The 17,719-nt window shown below is 37.2% G+C and overlaps 2 protein-coding genes across 6 annotated transcripts in view; one reads left to right on the top strand and one right to left on the bottom strand.

The window, feature by feature from the left end:
• Positions 1–12,302, top strand: part of IRAG2 (inositol 1,4,5-triphosphate receptor associated 2) — a 126,691-nt gene extending 114,389 nt beyond the window's left edge. Inside the window, exons 36-38 of the mRNA XM_058655676.1 lie at positions 9,776–9,877; positions 11,106–11,216; positions 11,790–12,302. Of these exons, the coding sequence (XP_058511659.1) occupies positions 9,776–9,877; positions 11,106–11,216; positions 11,790–12,033 (457 nt within the window). The 3' untranslated portion in view covers positions 12,034–12,302. The remainder of the gene's footprint in view (positions 1–9,775; positions 9,878–11,105; positions 11,217–11,789) is intronic.
• Positions 12,303–12,342: 40 nt separating this feature from the next.
• DNAI7 (dynein axonemal intermediate chain 7) overlaps positions 12,343–17,719 on the bottom strand; it is a 69,087-nt gene continuing 63,710 nt past the window's right edge. For 4 of the 5 annotated variants that reach the window (XM_058656053.1, XM_058656054.1, XM_058656055.1 and 1 more), the window contains 4 exons: positions 15,957–16,171; positions 14,393–14,560; positions 13,031–13,144; positions 12,344–12,702 (listed from right to left, as the gene is read on the bottom strand). In XM_058656053.1, the coding sequence (XP_058512036.1) occupies positions 12,427–12,702; positions 13,031–13,144; positions 14,393–14,560; positions 15,957–16,171 (773 nt within the window). In that variant the 3' untranslated portion in view covers positions 12,344–12,426. Of the gene's footprint in view, positions 12,703–13,030; positions 13,145–14,392; positions 14,561–15,956; positions 16,172–17,719 lie in introns of all 5 variants that reach the window. The other variant, XM_058656057.1, reaches the window with a different exon arrangement.

Below are 17,719 nucleotides of genomic sequence, written 5' to 3'. Positions count from 1 at the left end.
TCTTTCATTCGTTCATTTTGAAATTTTCTCGTTCCCTCGTTCTTTCATTCGTTCATTTTCAAATTTTCTCGTTCCCTCGTTCTTTCATTCGTTCATTTTTCCATTTTCTCGTTCCCTCGTTCTTTCATTCGTTCATTTTGAAATTTTCTCGTTCCCTCGTTCTTTCATTCGTTCATTTTGAAATTTTCTCGTTCCCTCGTTCTTTCATTCGTTCATTTTTCCATTTTCTCGTTCCCTCGTTCTTTCATTCGTTCATTTTGAAATTTTCTCGTTCCCTCGTTCTTTCATTCTTTCATTTTTCCATTTTCTCGTTCCCTCATTCTTTCATTCGTTCATTTTCAAATTTTTTCGTTCCCTCGTTCTTTCATTCGTTCATTTTGAAATTTTCTCGTTCCCTCGTTCTTTCATTCGTTCATTTTTCCATTTTCTCGTTCCCTCGTTCTTTCATTCGTTCATTTTCAAATTTTCTCGTTCCCTCGTTCTTTCATTCGTTCATTTTGAAATTTTCTCGTTCCCTCGTTCTTTCATTCGTTCATTTTGAAATTTTTTCGTTCCCTCGTTCTTTCATTCGTTCATTTTCAAATTTTTTCGTTCCCTCGTTCTTTCATTCGTTCATTTTCAAATTTTTTCGTTCCCTCGTTCTTTCATTCGTTCATTTTGAAATTTTTTCGTTCCCTCGTTCTTTCATTCGTTCATTTTCAAATTTTCTCGTTCCCTCGTTCTTTCATTCGTTCATTTTCAAATTTTTTCGTTCCCTCGTTCTTTCATTCGTTCATTTTGAAATTTTCTCGTTCCCTCGTTCTTTCATTCGTTCATTTTTCCATTTTCTCGTTCCCTCGTTCTTTCATTCGTTCATTTTCAAATTTTTTCGTTCCCTCGTTCTTTCATTCGTTCATTTTCAAATTTTTTCGTTCCCTCGTTCTTTCATTCGTTCATTTTGAAATTTTCTCGTTCCCTCGTTCTTTCATTCGTTCATTTTTCCATTTTCTCGTTCCCTCGTTCTTTCATTCGTTCATTTTGAAATTTTCTCGTTCCCTCGTTCTTTCATTCGTTCATTTTGAAATTTTCTCGTTCCCTCGTTCTTTCATTCGTTCATTTTTCCATTTTCTCGTTCCCTCGTTCTTTCATTCGTTCATTTTCAAATTTTTTCGTTCCCTCGTTCTTTCATTCGTTCATTTTCAAATTTTCTCGTTCCCTCGTTCTTTCATTCGTTCATTTTGAAATTTTCTCGTTCCTTCGTTCTTTCATTCGTTCATTTTCAAATTTTCTCGTTCCCTCGTTCTTTCATTCGTTCATTTTCAAATTTTCTCGTTCCCTCGTTCTTTCATTCGTTCATTTTCAAATTTTTTCGTTCCCTCGTTCTTTCATTCGTTCATTTTTCCATTTTTTCGTTCCCTCGTTCTTTCATTCGTTCATTTTCAAATTTTTTCGTTCCCTCGTTCTTTCATTCGTTCATTTTCAAATTTTCTCGTTCCCTCGTTCTTTCATTCGTTCATTTTCAAATTTTCTCGTTCCCTCGTTCCTTCATTCGTTCATTTTGAAATTTTCTCGTTCCCTCGTTCTTTCATTCGTTCATTTTGAAATTTTTTCGTTCCCTCGTTCTTTCATTCGTTCATTTTCAAATTTTCTCGTTCCCTCGTTCTTTCATTCGTTCATTTTCAAATTTTCTCGTTCCCTCGTTCTTTCATTCGTTCATTTTGAAATTTTTTCGTTCCCTCGTTCTTTCATTCGTTCATTTTGAAATTTTTTCGTTCCCTCGTTCTTTCATTCGTTCATTTTCAAATTTTCTCGTTCCCTCGTTCTTTCATTCGTTCATTTTCAAATTTTCTCGTTCCCTCGTTCTTTCATTCGTTCATTTTCAAATTTTTTCGTTCCCTCGTTCTTTCATTCGTTCATTTTGAAATTTTCTCGTTCCCTCGTTCTTTCATTCGTTCATTTTGAAATTTTTTCGTTCCCTCGTTCTTTCATTCGTTCATTTTGAAATTTTTTCGTTCCCTCGTTCTTTCATTCGTTCATTTTCAAATTTTTTCGTTCCCTCGTTCTTTCATTCGTTCATTTTCAAATTTTTTCGTTCCCTCGTTCTTTCATTCGTTCATTTTGAAATTTTCTCGTTCCCTCGTTCTTTCATTCGTTCATTTTTCCATTTTCTCGTTCCCTCGTTCTTTCATTCGTTCATTTTGAAATTTTCTCGTTCCCTCGTTCTTTCATTCGTTCATTTTGAAATTTTTTCGTTCCCTCGTTCTTTCATTCGTTCATTTTGAAATTTTTTCGTTCCCTCGTTCTTTCATTCGTTCATTTTCAAATTTTTTCGTTCCCTCGTTCTTTCATTCGTTCATTTTCAAATTTTTTCGTTCCCTCGTTCTTTCATTCGTTCATTTTCAAATTTTCTCGTTCCCTCGTTCTTTCATTCGTTCATTTTGAAATTTTCTCGTTCCCTCGTTCTTTCATTCGTTCATTTTTCCATTTTCTCGTTCCCTCGTTCTTTCATTCGTTCATTTTCAAATTTTCTCGTTCCCTCGTTCTTTCATTCGTTCATTTTCAAATTTTCTCGTTCCCTCGTTCTTTCATTCGTTCATTTTGAAATTTTTTCGTTCCCTCGTTCTTTCATTCGTTCATTTTCAAATTTTCTCGTTCCCTCGTTCTTTCATTCGTTCATTTTCAAATTTTTTCGTTCCCTCGTTCTTTCATTCGTTCATTTTGAAATTTTCTCGTTCCCTCGTTCTTTCATTCGTTCATTTTTCCATTTTCTCGTTCCCTCGTTCTTTCATTCGTTCATTTTCAAATTTTTTCGTTCCCTCGTTCTTTCATTCGTTCATTTTCAAATTTTTTCGTTCCCTCGTTCTTTCATTCGTTCATTTTGAAATTTTCTCGTTCCCTCGTTCTTTCATTCGTTCATTTTTCCATTTTCTCGTTCCCTCGTTCTTTCATTCGTTCATTTTGAAATTTTCTCGTTCCCTCGTTCTTTCATTCGTTCATTTTGAAATTTTCTCGTTCCCTCGTTCTTTCATTCGTTCATTTTTCCATTTTCTCGTTCCCTCGTTCTTTCATTCGTTCATTTTCAAATTTTTTCGTTCCCTCGTTCTTTCATTCGTTCATTTTCAAATTTTCTCGTTCCCTCGTTCTTTCATTCGTTCATTTTGAAATTTTCTCGTTCCTTCGTTCTTTCATTCGTTCATTTTCAAATTTTCTCGTTCCCTCGTTCTTTCATTCGTTCATTTTCAAATTTTCTCGTTCCCTCGTTCTTTCATTCGTTCATTTTCAAATTTTTTCGTTCCCTCGTTCTTTCATTCGTTCATTTTTCCATTTTTTCGTTCCCTCGTTCTTTCATTCGTTCATTTTCAAATTTTTTCGTTCCCTCGTTCTTTCATTCGTTCATTTTCAAATTTTCTCGTTCCCTCGTTCTTTCATTCGTTCATTTTCAAATTTTCTCGTTCCCTCGTTCCTTCATTCGTTCATTTTGAAATTTTCTCGTTCCCTCGTTCTTTCATTCGTTCATTTTGAAATTTTTTCGTTCCCTCGTTCTTTCATTCGTTCATTTTCAAATTTTCTCGTTCCCTCGTTCTTTCATTCGTTCATTTTCAAATTTTCTCGTTCCCTCGTTCTTTCATTCGTTCATTTTCAAATTTTTTCGTTCCCTCGTTCTTTCATTCGTTCATTTTGAAATTTTTTCGTTCCCTCGTTCTTTCATTCGTTCATTTTGAAATTTTTTCGTTCCCTCGTTCTTTCATTCGTTCATTTTCAAATTTTCTCGTTCCCTCGTTCTTTCATTCGTTCATTTTCAAATTTTCTCGTTCCCTCGTTCTTTCATTCGTTCATTTTCAAATTTTTTCGTTCCCTCGTTCTTTCATTCGTTCATTTTGAAATTTTCTCGTTCCCTCGTTCTTTCATTCGTTCATTTTGAAATTTTTTCGTTCCCTCGTTCTTTCATTCGTTCATTTTGAAATTTTTTCGTTCCCTCGTTCTTTCATTCGTTCATTTTCAAATTTTTTCGTTCCCTCGTTCTTTCATTCGTTCATTTTCAAATTTTTTCGTTCCCTCGTTCTTTCATTCGTTCATTTTGAAATTTTCTCGTTCCCTCGTTCTTTCATTCGTTCATTTTTCCATTTTCTCGTTCCCTCGTTCTTTCATTCGTTCATTTTGAAATTTTCTCGTTCCCTCGTTCTTTCATTCGTTCATTTTGAAATTTTTTCGTTCCCTCGTTCTTTCATTCGTTCATTTTGAAATTTTTTCGTTCCCTCGTTCTTTCATTCGTTCATTTTCAAATTTTTTCGTTCCCTCGTTCTTTCATTCGTTCATTTTCAAATTTTTTCGTTCCCTCGTTCTTTCATTCGTTCATTTTCAAATTTTCTCGTTCCCTCGTTCTTTCATTCGTTCATTTTGAAATTTTCTCGTTCCCTCGTTCTTTCATTCGTTCATTTTTCCATTTTCTCGTTCCCTCGTTCTTTCATTCGTTCATTTTCAAATTTTCTCGTTCCCTCGTTCTTTCATTCGTTCATTTTTCCATTTTCTCGTTCCCTCGTTCTTTCATTCGTTCATTTTCAAATTTTTTCGTTCCCTCGTTCTTTCATTCGTTCATTTTCAAATTTTCTCGTTCCCTCGTTCTTTCATTCGTTCATTTTCAAATTTTCTCGTTCCCTCGTTCTTTCATTCGTTCATTTTGAAATTTTTTCGTTCCCTCGTTCTTTCATTCGTTCATTTTCAAATTTTCTCGTTCCCTCGTTCTTTCATTCGTTCATTTTGAAATTTTCTCGTTCCCTCGTTCTTGCATTCGTTCATTTTTCCATTTTCTCGTTCCCTCGTTCTTTCATTCGTTCATTTTCAAATTTTTTCGTTCCCTCGTTCTTTCATTCGTTCATTTTCAAATTTTTTCGTTCCCTCGTTCTTTCATTCGTTCATTTTCAAATTTTCTCGTTCCCTCGTTCTTTCATTCGTTCATTTTTCCATTTTCTCGTTCCCTCGTTCTTTCATTCGTTCATTTTGAAATTTTCTCGTTCCCTCGTTCTTTCATTCGTTCATTTTGAAATTTTCTCGTTCCCTCGTTCTTTCATTCGTTCATTTTTCCATTTTCTCGTTCCCTCGTTCTTTCATTCGTTCATTTTCAAATTTTTTCGTTCCCTCGTTCTTTCATTCGTTCATTTTGAAATTTTTTCGTTCCCTCGTTCTTTCATTCGTTCATTTTCAAATTTTCTCGTTCCCTCGTTCTTTCATTCGTTCATTTTGAAATTTTCTCGTTCCTTCGTTCTTTCATTCGTTCATTTTCAAATTTTCTCGTTCCCTCGTTCTTTCATTCGTTCATTTTTCCATTTTTTCGTTCCCTCGTTCTTTCATTCGTTCATTTTCAAATTTTTTCGTTCCCTCGTTCTTTCATTCGTTCATTTTCAAATTTTTTCATTCCCTCGTTCTTTCATTCGTTCATTTTCAAATTTTCTCGTTCCCTCGTTCTTTCATTCGTTCATTTTCAAATTTTCTCGTTCCCTCGTTCTTTCATTCGTTCATTTTCAAATTTTTTCGTTCCCTCGTTCTTTCATTCGTTCATTTTGAAATTTTCTCGTTCCCTCGTTCTTTCATTCGTTCATTTTCAAATTTTCTCGTTCCCTCGTTCTTTCATTCGTTCATTTTGAAATTTTTTCGTTCCCTCGTTCTTTCATTCGTTCATTTTGAAATTTTTTCGTTCCCTCGTTCTTTCATTCGTTCATTTTCAAATTTTTTCGTTCCCTCGTTCTTTCATTCGTTCATTTTCAAATTTTTTCGTTCCCTCGTTCTTTCATTCTTTCATTTTTCCATTTTCTCGTTCCCTCGTTCTTTCATTCGTTCATTTTCAAATTTTTTCGTTCCCTCGTTCTTTCATTCGTTCATTTTCAAATTTTCTCGTTCCCTCGTTCTTTCATTCGTTCATTTTCAAATTTTTTCGTTCCCTCGTTCTTTCATTTTCATTTTGAAATTTTTTCGTTCCCTCGTTCTTTCATTCGTTCATTTTCAAATTTTTTCGTTCCCTCGTTCTTTCATTCGTTCATTTTGAAATTTTCTCGTTCCCTCGTTCTTTCATTCTTTCATTTTGAAATTTTCTCGTTCCCTCGTTCTTTCATTCGTTCATTTTCAAATTTTTTCGTTCCCTCGTTCTTTCATTTTCATTTTGAAATTTTTTCGTTCCCTCGTTCTTTCATTCGTTCATTTTCAAATTTTTTCGTTCCCTCGTTCTTTCATTGAAAAATGAAAGAACGAAAGAACGAAAAGATGAAAAGTGAAAGAATCAAAGAACAAAAAAATGAAAAAATGAAAGAATCAAAGAACGAAAAAATGAAAAAATGAAAGAATCAAAGAAAGAAAAAATGAAAAAATGAAAGAATCAAAGAACAAAAAAATGAAAAAATGAACGAAAGAACGAAAAAATGAGAAAATGAAAGAATCAAAGAACGAAAAAATGAAAAAATGAAAGAATCAAAGAACGAAAAAATGAAAAAATGAAAGAACGAAAGAAAGAAAAAATGAAAAAATGAAAGAATCAAAGAACGAAAAAATGAAAAAATGAACGAAAGAACGAAAAAATGAAAAAATGAAAAAATGAACGAAAGAACGAAAAAATGAAAAAATGAAAGAATCAAAGAACGAAAAAATGAAAAAATGAACGAAAGAAAGAAAAAATGAAAAAATGAAAGAATCAAAGAACGAAAATGAAAAAATGAAAGAATCAAAGAACGAAAAAATGAAAAAATGAACGAAAGAACGAAAAATGAAAAAATGAAAGAATCAAAGAACGAAAAAATGAAAAAATGAAAGAATCAAAGAACGAAAAAATGAAAGAATCAAAGAACGAAAAAATGAAAAAATGAAAGAATCAAAGAACGAAAAAATGAAAAAATGAAAGAATCAAAGAACGAAAAAATGAAAGAATCAAAGAACGAAAAAATGAAAAAATGAAAGAATCAAAGAACGAAAAAATGAAAGAACGAAAGAAAGAAAAAATGAAAAAATGAAAGAATCAAAGAACGAAAAATGAAAAAATGAAAGAATCAAAGAACGAAAAAATGAAAAAATGAAAGAATCAAAGAACGAAAAAATGAAAAAATGAAAGAATCAAAGAACGAAAAAATGAAAGAATCAAAGAACGAAAAAATGAAAAAATGAAAGAATCAAAGAACGAAAAAATGAAAAAATGAAAGAATCAAAGAACGAAAAAATGAAAGAATCGAACGAAAAAATGAAAAAATGAAAGAATCAAAGAACGAAAAAATGAAAGAATCAAAGAACGAAAAAATGAAAAAATGAACGAAAGAACGAAAAAATGAAAAAATGAAAGAATCAAAGAACGAAAAAATGAAAAAATGAAAGAATCAAAGAACGAAAAATTGAAAAAATGAAAGAATCAACGAAAAAATGAAAAAATGAAAGAACGAAAGAAAGAAAAAATGAAAAAATGAACGAAAGAACAAAAAAATGAAAAAATGAAAGAATCAAAGAACGAAAAAATGAAAAAATGAAAGAATCAAAGAACGAAAAAATGAAAAAATGAAAGAATCAAAGAACGAAAAAATGAAAAAATGAAAGAACGAAAGAAAGAAAAAATGAAAAAATGAACGAAAGAATGAAAAAATGAAAAAATGAAAGAATCAAAGAATGAAAAAATGAAAAAATGAAAGAATCAAAGAACGAAAAAATGAAAGAATCAAAGAACGAAAAAATGAAAGAATCAAAGAACGAAAAAATGAAAAAATGAACGAAAGAACGAAAAAATGAAAAAATGAAAGAATCAAAGAACGAAAAAATGAAAAAATGAAAGAATCAAAGAACGAAAGAACGAAAAAATGAAAGAATCAAAGAACGAAAAAATGAAAGAACGAAAGAAAGAAAAAATGAAAAAATGAAAGAATCAAAGAACGAAAAAATGAAAAAATGAACGAAAGAACGAAAAAATGAAAAAATGAACGAAAGAACGAAAAAATGAAAAAATGAACGAAAGAATGAAAAAATGAAAAAATGAAAGAATCAAAGAACGAAAAAATGAAAAAATGAACGAAAGAATGAAAAAATGAAAAAATGAAAGAATCAAAGAACGAAAAAATGAAAAAATGAACGAAAGAATGAAAAAATGAAAAAATGAAAGAATCAAAGAACGAAAAAATGAAAAAATGAAAGAATCAAAGAACGAAAAAATGAAAAAATGAAAGAACGAAAGAAAGAAAAAATGAAAAAATGAAAGAATCAAAGAACGAAAGAACGAAAAAATGAAAGAATCAAAGAACGAAAGAACGAAAAAATGAAAGAATCAAAAAACGAGAAAATGAAAAAATGAAAGAATCAAAGAACGAGAAAATGAAAAAATGAACGAAAGAACGAAAAAATGAAAAAATGAAAGAATCAAAGAACGAAAAAATGAAAAAATGAACAAAAGAATGAAAAAATGAAAAAATGAAAGAATCAAAGAACGAAAAAATGAAAAAATGAAAGAATCAAAGAACGAAAAAATGAAAGAATCAAAGAACGAAAAAATGAAAGAATCAAAGAACGAAAAAATGAAAAAATGAAAGAATCAAAGAACGAAAAAATGAAAGAATCAAAGAACGAAAAAATGAAAGAATCAAAGAACGAAAAAATGAAAAAATGAACGAAAGAACGAAAAAATGAAAAAATGAACGAAAGAACGAAAAAATGAAAAAATGAACGAAAGAACGAAAAAATGAAAGAATCAAAGAACGAAAAAATGAAAAAATGAAAGAATCAAAGAACGAAAGAAAGAAAAAATGAAAAAATGAACGAAAGAATGAAAAAATGAAAAAATGAAAGAATCAAAGAACGAAAAAATGAAAAAAATGAAAGAACGAAAGAAAGAAAAAATGAAAAAATGAAAGAATCAAAGAACGAAAAAATGAAAAAATGAACGAAAGAACGAAAAAATGAAAAAATGAAAGAATCAAAGAACGAAAAAATGAAAAAATGAACGAAAGAACGAAAAAATGAAAAAATGAAAGAATCAAAGAACGAAAAATTGAAAAAATGAAAGAACGAAAGAAAGAAAAAATGAAAAAATGAAAGAATCAAAGAACGAAAAAATGAAAAAATGAAAGAATCAAAGAACGAAAAAATGAAAAAATGAACAAAAGAACGAAAAAATGAAAAAATGAAAGAATCAAAGAACGAAAAAATGAAAGAATGAAAGAATCAAAGAACGAAAAATTGAAAAAATGAAAGAACGAAAGAAAGAAAAAATGAAAAAATGAAAGAATCAAAGAACGAGAAAATGAAAAAATGAAAGAATCAAAGAACGAAAAAATGAAAAATGAACGAAAGAATGAAAAAATGAAAAAATGAAAGAATCAAAGAACGAAAAAATGAAAAAGTGAAAGAATCAAAGAACGAAAAAATGAAAAAATGAAAGAATCAAAGAACGAAAAATTGAAAAAATGAAAGAATCAAAGAACGAAAAAATGAAAAAATGAAAGAACGAAAGAAAGAAAAAATGAAAAAATGAAAGAATCAAAGAACGAAAAAATGAATGAAAGAACGAAAAAATGAAAAAATGAAAGAATCAAAGAACGAAAAAATGAAAAAATGAACGAAAGAACGAAAAAATGAAAAAATGAAAGAATCAAAGAACGAAAAAATGAAAAAATGAAAGAATGAAAAAACGCCTCTAGGCCACATCGCCGGCGACGTTACTCCGTAATGTTTAAAGTTTTAAAGATTACAGAGTAAGAGTTAGGTGACTTTGGTGGGAGGGGAGGTTTTGACTTTTATATGGCTTCAAACTACAGGTATATTTTCTTTGACAATTACTTAGGCGTATTTTGGGGTCAAAACAGAGCGAGCAACGCCCCTCACTACATCGGTTTGTTAGCACCTATTCCTGGGCAGACGTTGAAGACGAAAAGGGTCCACCAAAGTAAGTGACGCTTGGACTGTTTATCTTTTTAGGATTTATTTATTTGAAAGACAGAATCACACACACACACACGGGTCTTTCATCTGATGGTTCACTCCCCAAACAGCCACAGTTGCCAAGGCTGTGCCAGCCTCTTCCCAGTCTCCCACACAGGTGGCAAGGGCCTAAGCACCTCAACCACGTACACTGCACGGGGCTGCAGCCCAGCAAGTGCTGACTTAACATGCTGTGCCACTTGCCAGCCCTCCAAAGTATTCGCTAACCCAGTGACCGCTGGGGCCCCACAAGGAGGGATCACCAGGAGACCAGCGCTGCATCACTAAAAAGATCTGTGAATACAGTTGTTTCTGTAGTTTTCAGGTTTAAATTCGCAGAAGACGGTGGCCTGTAACCGCTGAGGGAAGATGCTTGTATTTTATTTTGGGCACCAAGCAAGGGGGTCCACGGACTTTGCATCTTCTACATTTTTCAGGGTGTTCTCCAGATGCAGTTTTGTGCCAGGAAAACCACACAATTTTTATTTCATTGTTTTGTGGGGTTTCCTAGTGCCTCGGGGGCACTGCACTTCCCCCCTACTCCCCACCCTCCATACCCCCAGAGAACTCACATGATTTGGTAGATGCAAAGTGGAAGGATGACTCCAGGGCAGTGCTGAGGGCAAAAAGGTAGGGCATAATTCACTGCTGTTTCTAAATCCTTGGGTGACGTTGCATGAACTGCTTGGCCTCCATCATGGAAGTTGGGCACATGCTGATACAGTGTGCAGTGTGTGATGAAGGGTGAACAGGACTAAATGGCTTCCCTCGAACTATATCTGTTTGTATTACATGAAACAACTCTCAAAATTTAGTTTCATGTAATACAAACTCTTTCAGCTTATTTGGCTAAGTAAATTTCTGAGCTGGGTGGAGAAAGAATCATACAAAAATTAGATTCTAGGTTTTGCTTTTTGTTTGAAGTCCGCAAGCAACAGACTCAAATTTGTAAGAAGGTGGCTGATTCTGGTTTTAGTGTCTTCAGGTTAAGTTTGAAAGGCAAGAGAACTCAAACATTGGCGCCACAATTCCCTTTGGCACCTGTTGAGTGCATGATTTGGGATTTTGTAATTAATTTATGTCATAGGCAACAGCTTAACTACATTACAGCGCCAGCCCCAGGTAATCAATGTTTAATAAATAGAAGTGATTTTATCTTTAGTTGCAACTATTTAAGAGCAATTTATTTACAGAACTAAAGATGACACTGAACCGTTACCTGGAGAAGAAACGGTGGAGAAGACAAGGAAATCAAGTCTTTCTGAGAAGAAAAATAACGCCCCCAAGTGGGATGTGTCTTCAATGTGAGTTGTCTCCTTGCTCGGCAACACCCTCAGGGTTGGATGGGCAAGAATCAACAGGGACAGGAGCCAGGCAGTACAGGGTACGGGGTGAGGAGTTTGCTTCCAGCTCAAATTCCAGCTTCTAGCAAGCTGTGTGATTTGGGCGCTCAAAACTGGACAGATGAACCCATTTCATCATCCTTGAAACAGTAGAGAACATACATTATTCTGTTACACATACTGTGCTAGACAGATATTATTTTCAAAGACTTCTTACAAAGTCCTATAATACTGTGGGTGGCTCTAAAAGAAAATATAGGTGGCTTTCCTATGGTTAAAGTATACCAGGAAATAATGACGTGGGGCATGATTATATACACAGCATATCCAGTTGACAAAGTATTAACAAATGCATGCACTCTGTTGTACCCATAGTCTAAATCACGTGATTTTTACAGCATTTCACTCATTCTAATGAGAGCAGCTAGGCATGGTACCCCCAACCCGGGGGGTTAAGTGTAAGGCAGTAGTGGTGGGACTTAGGGAATGTTGCGGATGTCAGTTACCATACCACGTGCTGTGTTTTCCTTGTAGTTCTGACATTGTAGCTTCCTGGGCAGCACACCTCAAGACCTCCTTCCAGAAGGTGCACAAGGCCCTCTGGCTCTCTGCCGCCTTCATCGTGCTGTTCGCAGCTCTGATGAGCTTCCTCCTGGGCCCGTTCTTCCCCAAGTCGGTGGACGCTGCTCCCACCCGCAGTGGGGACTCCTGGCACTCTCTGGAACACATCCTGTGGCCATTCACTGGACTGCGACACGATGCGCCACCTCCAGTGTGAGTGCAGCGCGTCTGCTTATCTGTATCGTGACTTTAAAGTTTCAGTTTCTGAACTGTGCTAATCAGTAACTTTTGCCTGGGACAACACCCAAATCTGGAGATTGTCAGAATCGCTAAGATACTCTACACATTTCCTCCTGTGCTGATTACTGCAGCCAGGAGAGAACAGGGACAGGCAAAAGCCTGGATGGTGTTTTAATGAGCTTTTGGGGGAGGAAATAGTATATTATTCTGCTAGGTTTTATTGAAATAAAGAAGCATTGAGATGCAGTGACCTTATTGCAATTCTTTATAAGCTCTACTTTAAGTATGAAACATGCTATTAATTTTATTGAAGACATACCTGATTTTTTCATTCCACATTTGGTTCTTGAATCAAGGTTGCAAGTGGCAATTAAGAGTAGCTAAGCACTCTAGTTGAGAACAGCATGTGACACACGGCATCAACCAACAGGCATGGGGGATCCCTAACCACCTCCATTGCTTCTTTAGAAGCAAAATCCTTAACCATGTGAAACACAGTGGAGTGGAACTCGGTGTCGTCTTTGAGGGCTTCGGAGAAGGACTCACTGTCTTCGTCCATCTTGAGTCTCTGGGCTCTCTCCCCGCTGAAGAGCAGAAGGTCCCACTTGGGACTCTGAGCAGCTGCCTCTGTGAGGGATTCTTTCACCTGCGTGAAAATCAGGCAAACCCATCACCAGGGTTCCTTTGCTTTTACAGAGCTTCAGCCCTTCCAGTTCGACTCCAGCACTGGACGACTAAGTTTATGAACAGTCTTAAGGGGTCCATCCTTATACTTTTTAACCAAGATACTACTTTCTATCTAATATTTGGAATCTAGCACCCAGGATGTATTGACCTCGTGCCTGTCCCGTACCTTGCAGATAGGGGCTAACTCAAGTGAAAATTCCAAATTCATCCATCAGTGAGGTATTTTTTTTTTACTGTTCTTTTTAGTTGGAGGGGTCACAGTGTACACTTCATTTTGGATACTGTACCTTAAATACAACCTTTGTAGAATTGCACAGCATATTCCACCTGCTCCAACCAAAGGCAAAAGCAGGACTCAGCAGGGCTATCTGTCGGTAAGCTTTCATTTCTACTACAGGAACCTGTCAACAAGAGAGACAAACAGCATTGACCCCAGTGCTTAACAAGAATCTGCCAAACCACTGCGGACGTTGGGTTCTTCTCTAACAAGACTCTCCAGGACCACATCCACTTTCTCCTCCTTTATCTCCTCCTCCTCCTCGCAGTTCGAGGCTGCATGCTCTCCAGCAGCTGTGCTGTTCTCCCTGCATGTGCCCATTTGGATCCATTCCCCACCCACAGGCTTGGTGTACAGTCTACCTTCTTGTAACCTTAGCACTCTCTTTAACTCTGCCCCACCCCAGCACTTCTGATCTCCTTTATTCATAGTGTGCTTTGTCTTCTTAGCATCATCACTGCCTTTTTGGTTTAGTTTTCCCTCTACTACAGTGGAAGCTCCACACAGGTAGGCACCGGTGTTCCATTCACCACTAACATTCTGGTCATCCAACCGGTGCCTTGTGTATAGGTGTTTAAGAAAATATTTTTTTCTGCAACCTTCTGTAAGCCTGACAGGCCCTGCAAAATAACAGGCAAGGTACTGAAACCAGGGAGTCTGCGGTTGCCATGCATAGGTTACTGTTGCCTTGGCCACAGGGTTACCTCCCAATGCCCTAAGAAGGTCTGTCTCTATGGCTTGTCATTTTCTAGTCTACTGCCAACAAAGTGCAAGAACATTACTGGGGAGAAGTCGTAAGTAGAAATCACTTTGTGTTTCACACATTGACTGGCCAGGTGTAGTCCAGGAATTTGCTGATTCTAGAAAATTTACATTGGGGAACAGCTGCTGTCCTCAAGGAACTCAAGTTTAACATAGAAAGAACTCTAACACCCTATGGGCAACGCAAGAAATCCAGAGGCTCTGCCAAGGCCAAGGAAGTCGACTTCCCATAGGGGCGACACTTGCAGGCGTTCAGTTTTGCCTGACTTGGGAAGATGCCAAATTACCTGGTCTTGTAGGAAATCTAGATATATCCCTTCTGCAAATATACAAAATGAGAAGCTGCTCAGACTACCTTGGCACCACACTGGCCAGGAGTGGAAATGCCCCGCTACCACCTTGTTGATAGAGATCTTTCAGGCCTGAGTTCTCAGTGAGGAAGGTTCAACTTCAGAGAACCTTGGATTCCTGACTGTTCACTTACTCTTTCCTTCCTAACCACACCTCCCTGTAAGTGCACACAGAACTGAATGTAGACTGCACCTGAACAGTCATTTAAAGCAGTTGCCAACATTCTACATGCCTATATTGAATTTAGACGTTTTCTTACCTTATTGTTCATGACAACATAAAAATGAGAGTATTCAGAAGGGAAGATATTCACTCCAGCTTCTTTCAAAGCGTTAATGAAAGGAATAGGAGTCATCCATTTCCCTTCCAAAACCGAGAGATGCTTCCTGTCTTTCAGTTTGATGGATGCTAACATGCAGAGGTTTTCCTGGTATAAAAAAAGAAGATGTTATGAACTAAGGCAGTACGCTACACTGTATTCTACATCCACCCTTTAGGTGGGTGCTCTCTTCAAACCCTTTAACTGGACATGAAGAACACAGGGCAGGAGCTTCCAGGCTGCTCTGACAGCCCCAGGCACGGGTCCGGGGCTCCTGGAGCAAAGGGCAGGCCTCCTTGTGCTTCAGCTGGGAGTGGAACAGAAGCTCTTCCACCTCTTCCTGTTCTCCAAGCTGCCAGGAAACTGCCTGCCTGTTAGATAGCTGCTGGCAGCCATGGCTGTACATTTAAGGAGTCTTCATTCTGATACGTTTAAGATGCTGATGCAAACGTTTATCTAGTTTTAGTATTTGGCAAAGTAGCCATTGGAAGGTATACAGAATGTATCATTCTCAAAATATTTTACTGATAATATCAGACATCGATATGTAATCAGTAAGAAAATTAGCTAATTTTCATTTCTTAGGCCAAGTATTCAAAACTGGATGTGCATTTTATAACTACAGCATATTACCTTGGGCTGCTCACTTGCAGGAGGCTCCATAAGCCCCAAGGAACTAGCATTCCCCTGTTAGCCCAGACATTCCCCTGAAGCCTCATCTGTTAAGGGACTCTGATTCCTGGTGTTTCCTTCTTCCTGTTGATAAACGAGTAAGCAAGTGTTGGTGTCCTCCTGTGAGGACTGAGGGCTGCCGCGACACCGGCAACTTAGACACAGCATTGCCTGGGTCTGTGAGCCCCACCAGGCCCCAGCATCCCCTGAGCAGCCTTGGGTGGGCCACTCAGCCCACCATGGGATGCTGTGCCCCCATCTCCAAGTCTGGTAAGCTGTCACACTCAGAGTTCCAGGCTCCCTTTTCAGAAACGTTTATACTTTTTATCATAAAATTCACCCACTTTAAATACAGTAACCCTGTGGTTTTGAGTAACTTCACCAAGTGGTACATGTGTTAGCAGGTGTCAACTGGAGAACATGTCATTCGCCCCTAGTAAGAACTGCTACACCCCATTTACAGTCAACCACCATTCCCACATTCAGCACCAGACAGCCAGAAACACCCTCTGTCCTTGCACATCTGACCCCATGGAGGCCCTTTCAGTAAGACACCAACCTCCACTGAAAGACAGGGATCAGGAAGCCCTTCAGTAAGGCTTGTTGGGCCACTCACTGATCTACCCCTAATAACTTTGGGGTACAACTTTGAGCCTCACTACTTACATCTGACTGCCTATTTATTCAAGTATTGTGAAAATGATAGCTCAAAGTACATTTTTATATGCAGCCACAAAGGCTTGCATTTCAATAGATAAATCAACAGTGATTTATGTATGAAATGGAGTGTTCAAAGAGTTGCCTCTTTGGGACTCTTAAATAGCTAACTCACCTTGATTTTTATTTGAACCTCCGTGAACACAGTCGTCACGGTGAGAAGTACTGTGTTTGATTCAAGTGGTCTCAGCTCCCAGGACTGGTACGGCATATTAATATGAGTGTCTTGGATCAAGGTAACAGGGCCAAAAGTGTCCAGGCTGAATGTCACAAGTCTGTCTTTCCGCTTGTACGATATATTGCTGATGCCATCTGTTGTCCAATATTTACCTTCATCAAGAGTGAAGTACATTAGTGGTGGAATCACCCAAACACTTGCAATGTGTACAAAAAACAACTCCACTCTTTAGAAGCTCAACAAACAGCTTAGCTGGTTTTGCCCTCCCCACAGGATCAAGTTCAAGCTGCTCAGCATGAAGGACGACCTTCAGGATGAAGCTTCCACTCACTCCTGTGGCTTCATGGCTTGCCACTTCACATACCTGTTTCCACCCCTTCCCGCATCACCACCACGCACCTCTGGGTCTATGCACGTGGAGTCCTCCCTGGTAGACTCTGCCCTATTGTTTTAGAAAAATCCCACCGACCTTGGCTTTCAGACAATATGAACTGAATTCACCTGTCTTAAGGGTGTCATTATTTTTAGTAAGTTTACTTAGTTATGCAGTAGTCACACCACAATCGAGTTATGGAACATTCTGAGGAGGTTTTAAAAAATTGTCACTGCATCTGCAAGGCAGCACAGCACAGGGTAGCAGTGCACCTGCTGCCCATGGGCTGCCCGACTGTCTGCGACAGCTGTGGCTGGGCCGGGCCAGAGGCCTGGAAACTCCATCCTGGTCTTCTAGGGAGGAGGCAGGCACTGAGGTTCTTGCTGGCCTCCAGGGTATACACGGAGAGGAAGCTGGTTTGGAAGGCAGACTCTCTGCCCATAGAACACAGGCCTTCTAAGGGGCAACTTAACTGTAGCAGCGAGTACCTATACCTCAGCTATTGAACGTTTTTATTCCCAATAAAATCTATTCAGTTTTTATCTTTTATTGGAAAGGTAGATTTACAGAGAGAGGGAGAGACAAAGATCCTCTGTCTACTTGTCTACTCCCGAAGTGGCCACAATGGCCAGAGCCGAGCTGAGCTGTGCTGAGCCAGGAGCTTCCTCTGGGTCTCCCACATGAGTGCGGGGTCCCAAGGCTTTGGGCCGTCCTCGAATGCTTCCCAGGCCACAGGGATCCTGAAGCATGCAAGGCGAGGACTTTAACCACTAGGCTACCGCGCTGGGCCCAAATCTATTGACAGTCAATTCCCACTCCCCTCTCTAGTCTCAGATAACCATTAGCAACCTCTCCATGCCCTGTCTGGACTTTTGCTATAAATGTAATCACATAATACATGATCTTTTATGTATCTTACACCTCAAATTTTAAAAATCCTATTTAGAAGTAGGTAAGGGATTGAAGTAAGCATTTCACTACAGCTATGTGACAGTCTAGTAAGTTGAAACAAAGTTCAACCATGCTAGTCAATTAGGGTAATGTATATTAAAACAACAAGTTCCAGTCCACACCCACTAGGGATGGGTATAATTAAAATCACATAACGGATGTGGGCCAGAAGGGGGGTAATTGGAAACTTACTCATGGCAGGCATCTAAGATGATGCAGCCACTTTGAAAACCACTTTGGTAGCGCCTTAAACTATTATACATAAACTTACCAAGGTAAGCAGTAACTCCCTGTCCAGGTATACGTGTATTCAGAAGAATTGGAAATGGGTGTTGACTCAGCACCTTGCCTGCAGCTTTTCCATCTCCTCGAGCCC

This window comes from Ochotona princeps, chromosome 27 (genome assembly GCF_030435755.1).
Source record: "Ochotona princeps isolate mOchPri1 chromosome 27, mOchPri1.hap1, whole genome shotgun sequence".
In the NCBI taxonomy this organism is placed as follows: Eukaryota; Metazoa; Chordata; class Mammalia; order Lagomorpha; family Ochotonidae; genus Ochotona; species Ochotona princeps.
Note: the sequence above shows the minus strand (reverse complement) of the source record. Positions and strands in the feature narration are given on the sequence as shown.